Raw genomic sequence first — 9,841 nt, forward strand, 5'->3', positions numbered from 1 at the left:
GTTGTTATTGTCCCAAGTTACATCTCTATATATTGTGTATCAATCAATGTAGATTTAGAATTACTGTTTTATGTTGTTGTCTTCTAAATCAATAGGGGAAAAAAGGAATTACAAACCAAAAATATGTTAATACTGACCTTATACTTACCTGTGTAGTGTATTACTTTTCCTTATTTCTTTTTGTGGATTTGAGTTACTGTCTCTTCTTTTATTTTAGCCTGAAGCATTCCCTTTACCATTTTTTTGTAGGACTGGTCAACTTACAAGGGACTCTGTCAGTTTTTATTTTTCTGGCAATGTCCTAATTTTTCCTTTATTTAAAGGATAATTTTGACATACATAGAATTCTTGGTAGACAATTATTTCTCTTTAGCACTTGGAAAATGTCATCTCATTGCCTTCTGACCTCCATGGTTTCTGATGTGAAATCAGTGGTTAATCTTATTGAGGACTCTTTCACCTGAGAAATTGTCTCTTACTGCTTTCAAGATTCTCTTTGTCTTTAACAGTTTGATTATAAAGTGTCTCACTGTGGATCTCTTTTAGTTTATCTCACTTGGGATTTGTTGAATTCCTTGGATATGTAGATTCATGTATTTCATAAAATTTGGAAATATTTCTGTGTTGTTGCTTCAAATATTTTTCCTGCCCGTTTCTTTCTGTTATTTCCTTCTGGGGCTCCCATTATCTATGTTGGTACACTTGAAGGTGTCCCACAGTTCTCTTGTCCTCTATTCATTTTTCTTCATTCTTTTTTTTTCTGCTCCTAAAGTTATGTAATCTGAATTGACTTATCTTCAAGTTTGCTAATTCTTTCTTCTGCCTGTTCAGTTCTGTGTTGAACCCCTTTAGGGTTTTAAAATTTTTTTTTTGTCAGTTTTTGTACTTCTCATCTCCAGAATTTCTATTTAGTTTCTTTTTAAAATTTCTCTTTATTGGTATTTTCTATTTGGGTTCCTTTAGTTCTTTGCACATTGTTTCTTTTAGCTCTTTGAGCATATTTAAAATAGTGATATAAATTCTTTGTCTAGTCAAGTCCAATGTCGGGGCTTCCTTGGGGACAATTGCTGTTAAATTCCATTTTTTCCTGTGTATGGGCCATACATCATTGTTGGTTTGCATGCCTCATATATATATATTTTTAAACTGAATTTTATAATATGGCAACTCAGGAAGTCACAGTCTTCCCTACCCACTTCGCCACCCCATCGTTGGTTGTTCCTGCTTGTTGTAGTTGCTATTGTTTGTTTAGTAATTTTTCTGAGTTAATTTTGTAAAGTCCATATTCTTTGTCACGTGTGGTCTCTGAAGTCTCTCTTTAGTTAGCTTAGTGGTCAGCTAGTGATTCGACATAAAATTTCTCAAATACCTGGAACCAAAAAAACCCAGAAAAACAGAAACGAAAACCCCAGTCTTTGGAGATAAACTTTGTGTGTTTGGGAATACCTGTAAAACTCAGCCTGGCAATTTACAATGCTGCCTTAGCCTTTACCTCCTGCTTTTGCTGAGCCTGAAGTTTAGCTGGAGGTAAGGCCTCAGGGTCTTCTCATATGTTTTCTGAGCAATCACTCAGCCCTGGGCATGTGTATGACTTAGATTCCTAGGAATATGTGGCAGTTTTTTTTTTTTTTTTTCCACTGAGGAAGATTCACCCTCAGCAAACATCTCTGCCAGTCTTCCTCTACTTTGTATGTGGGACGCCTCCACAGCATGGCTGATGAGTGGAGTAGGTCCATGCCTGGGATCTGAACCTGCAAACCCAGGCCGCCAAAGCGGAGTGCACAGAACTTTAACCACTCAGCTGCGGGGCTGGCCCCATGTGGCAGCTTTTAAAAGCCCTTATTCCCCAAAGCATTTTACTCCCCAGCCTTTCTTCCTAGGTCTTTCAATGTGTCTTCTCTTTTCTCCATCTTTAATCTCTTGCCCCAAGTGTTCAGCAGCTACTATATTTGCCTTTAAATATGTTTGACAAATGCACCCCTGTGTAGTGCCTCTGCCCTCGGAGAGTTTTGAATTAGGCAAAATAAAGGCAAAGCTCTTTGACTCAGTTCTTCAGGGAACCCCCAAGCAAGTCATAGTAAAAATCACAATTGTTAGAGAATAAAGTTTGCTCTGCCACTCCCAGTACAAGGGACTTGTGCCAGGAATGTGGGCTGCTATTTTCAAGGCTGTCTTTGTGCTGGAGAGAATGAGATGGGGCCAGGGTAAATTAAACTGCCAGAAAGCTCTCCTACTGAGCATGAGCTGCCTCTTTCTTGATTAATTATCTACACGTTTGCTGTAAACATTTGTTTAGTTTCCATAATTCTGATAGTTTTTGCCAATTTATTTGCTGTTTTTATGGAGAGATGTACTTTTGGAGTAACATACTTCACGATTTTCACACTATTAGCTTTACCCCTTTCTTACCTTTATAATACTATATATTTATCTGAAACTGATATTTCAAAAATCAGGGGGCATGTGCATAACTTAGAGTGTTAGGAATATGTGGGAACTTTTCTCAACATATTTTTCAGTTCTCATATTGTGTACTCCTTATGGAATATAAGTCTTTCTCTTGTTCTTAAGGGAGAAAGCATTAAAATTCCAGTCTGTGATTTTGTATAATTGTGGTTCCTTGTTATTTACCTGTTGGATTTATCTTGGTTTATTAAAAATTTTTATTAATTTAATTCTCATTTACAGATTATGGATTTCAGTATATAGTATAGAATAGGACTGCAATTTACCAATTGTTAATGTTGCAAAATACCTATTCTGCATGAGTAGAGATAGTTTTATAGAAGATATTCAGAATATGTTGTTATTCCAACGATGTTTTGTTAAATTCTTTTTGATTTTCCTATCAGCTTTTTAGTTTTGCAATTCATAATTCCCATGTATTTATCATATTCATTATGTTTTTAATGAATTATTTATCATTACTTCATATAATGCTATACTATAGCATTTTTTTGCATGCAATAATTATGCAGTAAATATGCATTTATATAATATTTGTGTCTCTTGTAATATGAGACACCAGTTTGTCTACTGCCAGTCAGTGTGTGTTTTGATGTGGTAGTCAAAGAATACACTTTCTTTCAGAGCTTATGTAAGTTTACATAGTGTAAGTGATTTTTTCCTAGAGTGTTTGAAAGTAGGCTTCCCTTAAAAATAATTTGAAATACATGTAATCTTTTATTAAAGAGTTCTGTTCTTAAACATTCGTAGACCTTGCTTGAGAAGTTTTTATCTCTTCAATGTAAATATTACTTTTACTGTAATATTCATCTTCCAATTCTAGTTAATATGAAGACTATTTTTTAAATATCTTTCAGATATCTCTGCTAGATTTATGATCAAGGAATTATTACCAAAGAAAGACATTAATAATGGTGAATTATACCAACCAATGGTCTTGGGAAGATATGAAAGCCATGACATTGAGGATTTTGACTTCAGGAAAGTCTGGGGAAATATGTATGAATTTGAGAGTAATTGTGGATATGAAGAAAGAAATTTCAAAGAAGTGCTTATGACAGGTAACGTAAGTCTCACTAGTAAAAAAGAGAAACACGACAGCAAATCTTGCATTAATTTACCTTTAAAGCAGAGTGTTTCTTTAATAAAAAGTGCATATCATAACTTCAAACATGGGAAGTCATTTATAAAGAATTTGTTAAAAATAAAAAGTAACATAGTCTCTGCAGGAAACAAATATACAAAATGTTTTGAAAATAGGATTGGATTAAGCTTTCAGTCACATCTGGCTGAATTGCAGAGATTTCAAACTGAAGAGAAAATTTATGAATGTCATCAAGTTGAGAAGTCTATCAAAACTTGTTCCTCAATTTTACCACTTCAAAGATTTCCTCCTCCTAGTGTCAAAACCAACATTTGTAAGAAATATGGAAAAGTTTTTATGTATCCTTCATTGCTTACACATCATCAGAAAACAAACATTAGAGAAAAACCATATAGATGTAATGAATGTGGAAAGACTTTTAGCCATTATTCAGTCCTTACTAGTCATCAGAGAATTCATTCTGAGCAGAGACCTTACAAATGTGATGAGTGTGGTAAAGCCTTTAAGCAGTTCTCAAACCTCACAAGACATCAGAGAATCCATACTGGAGAGAAACCTTATAAATGTAATATATGTGACAAGGTCTTTAATCAAAATTCCCATCTTACAAATCACTGGAGAATTCATACTGGAGAGAAACCACACAAATGTAATGAATGTGGTAAGGCTTTTATCAAATGTTCAGACCTTTGGCGTCATGAGAGAATTCATACTGGAGAGAAACCTTACAAATGTAATGAATGTGGCAAGGGTTTTACCAAACGTTCATATCTTTGGGATCATAAGAGAATTCATACTGGAGAGAAACCATACAAATGTATTGAATGTGGCAAAGTTTTTAGGCAGTGGTCTACGCTCAGGATTCACCGAAGAATTCATACTGGTGAGAAACCTTATAAATGTAATGAATGTGGCAAAGCTTTTAAGCAGTGCTCACACCTCACTAAGCATCAAAATGTACATCCTGGAGAGAAGCCACACAAATGTAGTATGTGTGGTAAGGCTTTTATCCACATTTCAAGCCTTGTGAAACATCAGAAAATTCATACTGGAGAAAAACCATACAAATGTAATGAATGTAGTAAGGCTTTTATCCAAAGTTCAAGTCTTGTGGAACATCAGAGGATTCATACTGGTGAGAAACCTCACAAATGCAATGAGTGCGGCAAAGCCTTTACTGTTCGTTCAAGCCTAACTAAACATAAGAGATACCATACTGGAGAGAAACCTTATAAATGTAATGAATGTGATAAAGCTTATGCACAATTTGTACACCTTACTAGACATCAGAAAATACATAATGAAAAGAAACATTGTGAATCAACTACATGTGATAATGCTTTTACTCAAAGCTCAAGCTTGGGGGTTCGTCAGAGAATTTATGGTAGAGAGAAACCTTACAAATGTAATGAGTGTGGCAAATCCTTTAACTGGTGTTCACGCCTTACTCGACATCAGAGAATCCATACTGGAGAGAAACCATATAAATGTATTGTGTGTGGCAAGGCCTTTAGTCAAAATTCAAACCTTACAATTCATCAGAGAATTCATACTGGAGAGAAACCTTACAAATGTAATGAATGTGGCAAAGCCTTTAAGCAGTACTCAAGCCTCACTAGACATCAAAATATACATCCTGGAGAGAAACCACACAAATGTAACGTGTGTGGTAAGGCTTTTATCAAACGTTCACACCTTTGGGGTCATGAGCGAATGCATACTGGAGAGAAACTATACAAATGTATTGAATGTGGCAAGGCCTTTAGACAATGGTCTGACTTCAGGATTCACAAAAGAATTCATACTGGAGAGAAATCTTAGAAATATAATGAGTGGTGTAAAGAAATATAATGAATGGTGTAAATCGTTTAAACATTTTTCACAACAGACTATGTATCAGAGAATTTATACTAGGGAGAACTAAGCCTCTAGTCCTAGATTAATTGACCTCAGATATTAAATTCTTCACAATAATTAAAAGTCAAAATCATGTGAAACTCATGTAATGATGAGTATTGGTGGAGCAAGGAGATCTTTGGTAGTGTACCATTTCTTCATTTTAAAAATATTTTTATTATTTGAGGTTTCTTGAAAAGGCTACATTACTATTGATATCTTTCAACCTGAAGTTTGAAATTTGATGTTATGCCTTCATCACATGCGTTTCATGTGTTACCTTCATGGTCTCTGGGAGGGGATCAGTAAGATAGATAAACAGGCCTACTTTATTAGATGGAGATTATTCATATCCATGTTTCCTGAAGGAACAGGGATGCTGAATTTTAACATACAATATTGTGTGGTTTTCAATGAGAGCATGGGGTTGGGAGAAGAATATATGTAAAACAATGATGTAAATCATCATATGTTCAGGATACTCTTCTACAGGTTTATTGGTACAACAGTGGGCCACTGGATTATCAGAAACCTTTGCTGTACCAGCTGAGCATGAAACAGAGCAGGCCTTAGGATTGAGAGACTGAGATTTTAATGAGAATGTGATGATAGGTTAGTAGGGACTGCTTATGTAGTAGAAATAATGGAGAAGAAGTGATTGCCATCCTCTCCTTTTAAAGAAAATAGCTGTTGTATATCAAAGATGAATTAGTCTTATTCTTGGAAATTAAAGACAGCAATTATCAGAGACGAGAATTTAATTAACCAGAGTATGGTATACGTGTATAGGATTCACATTTAACCACTATATCATCAATACCATTTTACTCAGAATGTATCATAGTTGTCATGTTTTAATTAATAAAATTTAATAATTTTTTCAAAATTCTGTGAATCATGTTTTTTTCCTATCAAATCAAACCTATCCCACATCATTATGGGAAGGAAGAAGTAACACTGTCTTTATTCACACATGACATTATCTATGTAGAAACTCAGAATCAACAAAAAACTTTTGGAACTAATAAGTGATTATAGCATGATTGAAGGATACAAAGTGAATACAATGGACCAAATGTTTGTGTCTCCCATCCAAAATTCATATGTTGACGTTCTAACCCACAATGTCACTGTATGAGCAGGTGGGATCTTTGCGAGGTAATTAGTTCATGAGAGTGGAGCCCTCATGAATGAGATTAGTGCCCTTATAAAAGGGACCTCAGAGAACATTCTTACTCTCTGCCATGTGAGGATACAAGAAGAAGACAGCCATCTGCAACCAGAAAGAGGGCTCTCACCAGACACTAAATCAGCTAGCACCTTGATCTTGGACTTTGCCTCCAGAACTGTGAGAAAAATCTGTTGTTTATAAGCCACTTAGTGTATGGTTTCTTACAAAACTGAACATAGTCTTACCATATGATCTAGCAACCACGCTCCCTGCTATGTACACAAGTGAGTTGAAAATTTATATCTATACAAAACCTACACGTGAATGTTTATAGCAGTTTTATGAATAATTGCCAAAACTTGGAAGCAACCAAGATGTGCTTAAGTAGGTGAATGGTTAAACTGTGGTACATCCAGAAAATGGAATATTATTCAGTGCTAAAAGAAATGAGTTTTTAAGCCAAAAAAAGCCATAGAGGAACCTTAAATACATATCAGTAAGTGAAAGAAGCCAATCTGCAAGGGCTATATAGTGTATGATTCCAACTATATAACAGTCTGAAAAAGGCAAAACTGTAGAGACAGTAAAAAGATCAGTGGTTGCCAGGTGTTAGGGGGAAGAAAGGACAAATAGGTGGAGAACAGATGATTTTTAGGGCAGTGAAACTACTTTTGTGTTATACTATAATGATGGATATGTGTCATTACATTTGTCAAATCTATAGAATATACAATTAAGAGTGAACCTAATACAAACTATGGAATTTGAGTGGTAATGGTGTGTCAATGTTGGTTCTTCAATTGTAATGAATGTACCACTGGTGTGGGATTTTGATAGTTGGGGAGGCTGTGCATGGGGTGCAGGAGGTATATGGGAAATCTCAGTACCTTCCACTCAATTTTGCTCTGAACCTAAATCTGCTCTAAAAAATAAAGTCTTAAAAAAACAACAAAACAGAAAAAACACAAAGGCTTTATTATCCATGGTACAGCAGTCTCAAGAACATCGTGATTTCATCAATGCCTCCCTAATTCCTATCGGAATGATGTGGAGAGGGACTGGTGGACAAAGCACACGCAATGGGTTTGCATCACAGGTGAGGAACTTTTAAGTGTAGAAAAACCCAATCTTTTAAAGGGAACTACTAGCAAACCTGCCCTACCCTTTGCCTAAAAGGGAAACATTATCTTTATTTACCTGTATAGCAAACAAGTCTGTCCATTGTTCCAGAGGGTGATGCTGTCCCTATCTTCCAAAACTATTTTTCTCACAAATATTTGTGAAAACAGTACAGAAGAAAAGCTGTTTGTGCCTCATTTCTTCACTGTATTCACTTCTGGCCAATTTTCCCATACATGTGACACAAGTTGTCAACCACTCTCTTTAATTGACCCAGGAGATAAGACTAAAATCTATTCAATTTACTTCAAACAATATTTGGTTAGGTTTGCTAGCTACAAGATACTATGCATCGAGATGAGGCCAAGTTGCTTTATTTGCCTCTGCTATACCAATGTTGGTCCAGCTGAACAAAGCCCTGTAACCATTAGGGTGTACTTTAGGAAGACGTGATGTCTTCATAAGCTTCTGAATTGAGTATTTGAGGGTAACAATTGTATAAACAACTGAACATTGCACAAAAACATACAATTTACATGTTTCTGATGAGATTAGGAATTATTGTATTTGTTAGCCATACAAAGCAGAGCCTGGGTTATAGTGGAGTCAGAGGTAATGAGCAGAAAGGGGCTGACAGTCAGAAAACACACAGATGAGGGAAGCAATCTTCACCAACCATCAGTTGGAATTATAAATAAGAGCAAGACAAATGTGAAAGAGAAGGAGTAAAAAGATACAAAGGTACTTACCAGGACAAAGATACTTTGGGTGGCTCTGGTCTCAGCAAAGGATATGGGGGAAACATTATTCCTGTGAATATGTTGGATTTACTGCTGATGTCTGTATAGGATAAAAACCTTGGAGTCATTGGCCCAGATAGTGAGCATAGAAAATGAAACTTCAGAAAAGACTATCAATGGTGCATGTACTGAGCCTGTGATTTTCTCATTATCTATAGCAGAACAGTATCTCTAATCTCTTTTCTTTGTGATATTTTTCATGCTTCATTTGTTAGACACATACAACACATATAGGAAAAATTGAATTCACAAACATGTACAAGATCCAGCAGAGGAAAATTGAGAAGCCAATGTACTTTGGGGCTTCGACTTTAAGATCCTTCCAAGTTCATGGGGCTGTTCATGGTGGTCTGGAACACACTCAGGAGGCAGGTGCTGCCAATGGATAAACCCCTGCCCACTCTCTGAACATACAAAAAAGTTTGCGTCCAAAATCATTGAAAAAATGTTTCAACCCAAAAGCTGCCATTGTCTGGGGGACTCCTTTAGAGAGAATGATCAAGGAGTTGGATATAGTCAGGTCTTGGGAATCAAATCTGTGGCACTCACCCTGCTTTCCGTGTGGTATAGGAACAGGTAATGGGAAAGAAGAGAGAAATTGCCCGGAATTCCAACTATAGTCTGTGACAAGAAGATAACTGCCATTGTCAAGTCCCTAGAGGCTACTCTGTCATTCAGCATATTTTCCTTTAAATTATGGCAACAATCACTCCTCTGAGCAAAAAGGCTCATTGAGGATTTTTGACACCAAGAGTAACTTGTGCTGTGTGCTCCTGTTCGATTGCCAAGACTTCACAAGACAGGAAGAGGTGGAGAGATAACCAGTATATTTCATGGAGAAGTCAACACTAAGGATGAAGTGGTGTTAATCTAGGGGAAGAAATGAGAAATGAGAGCAAATGGAAAGAATGCATAATACAACATTTTCAGAATAAGCTAAAATTTGCTAGCCATTTTGGATAAAAGAAAAACCTTGATCACTACCCACGTTATAAAACAAGTTAACTCTGAGTGGATTGCTGATCTAAATTTTAAAAATATATTGTGCTGTTTTAGAAAAACAAAAAAAATATTTCTGTGGTCTTAGAATAAGAAAATATTCTTATATCCTAAACAGCACAGAATATATTAACCATAAGAATGAAATGACTTTATAATTTTATAATTTTATTTATTTATTTATTTTTCCCCCCAAAGTCCCAGCAGATAGTTGTATGTCATAGCTGCACATCCTTCTAGTTGCTGTACGTGGGACGCGGCCTCAGCACGGCCGGAGAAGCGGTG

General features: G+C 35.9%; 1 protein-coding gene and 1 pseudogene across 1 annotated transcript in view; one reads left to right on the top strand and one right to left on the bottom strand.

Moving 5' to 3' along the window:
• The window catches only part of LOC106800166 (uncharacterized), a 19,245-nt gene extending 10,217 nt beyond the window's left edge, over positions 1-9,028 (top strand). The window contains exon 4 of the mRNA XM_014794327.2: positions 3,324-9,028. Within this exon, the coding sequence (XP_014649813.2) occupies positions 3,324-5,392 (2,069 nt within the window). The 3' untranslated portion in view covers positions 5,393-9,028. The remainder of the gene's footprint in view (positions 1-3,323) is intronic.
• On the bottom strand, positions 8,290-9,289 carry LOC101393409 (vomeronasal type-1 receptor 4-like; annotated as a pseudogene).
• Between the last annotated feature and the right edge of the window lie 552 nt (positions 9,290-9,841).

The sequence above is a fragment of the Ceratotherium simum genome, chromosome 33 (assembly GCF_057802395.1).
Source record: "Ceratotherium simum simum isolate JZ-2026a chromosome 33, ASM5780239v1, whole genome shotgun sequence".
Taxonomy (NCBI): domain Eukaryota; kingdom Metazoa; phylum Chordata; class Mammalia; order Perissodactyla; family Rhinocerotidae; genus Ceratotherium; species Ceratotherium simum.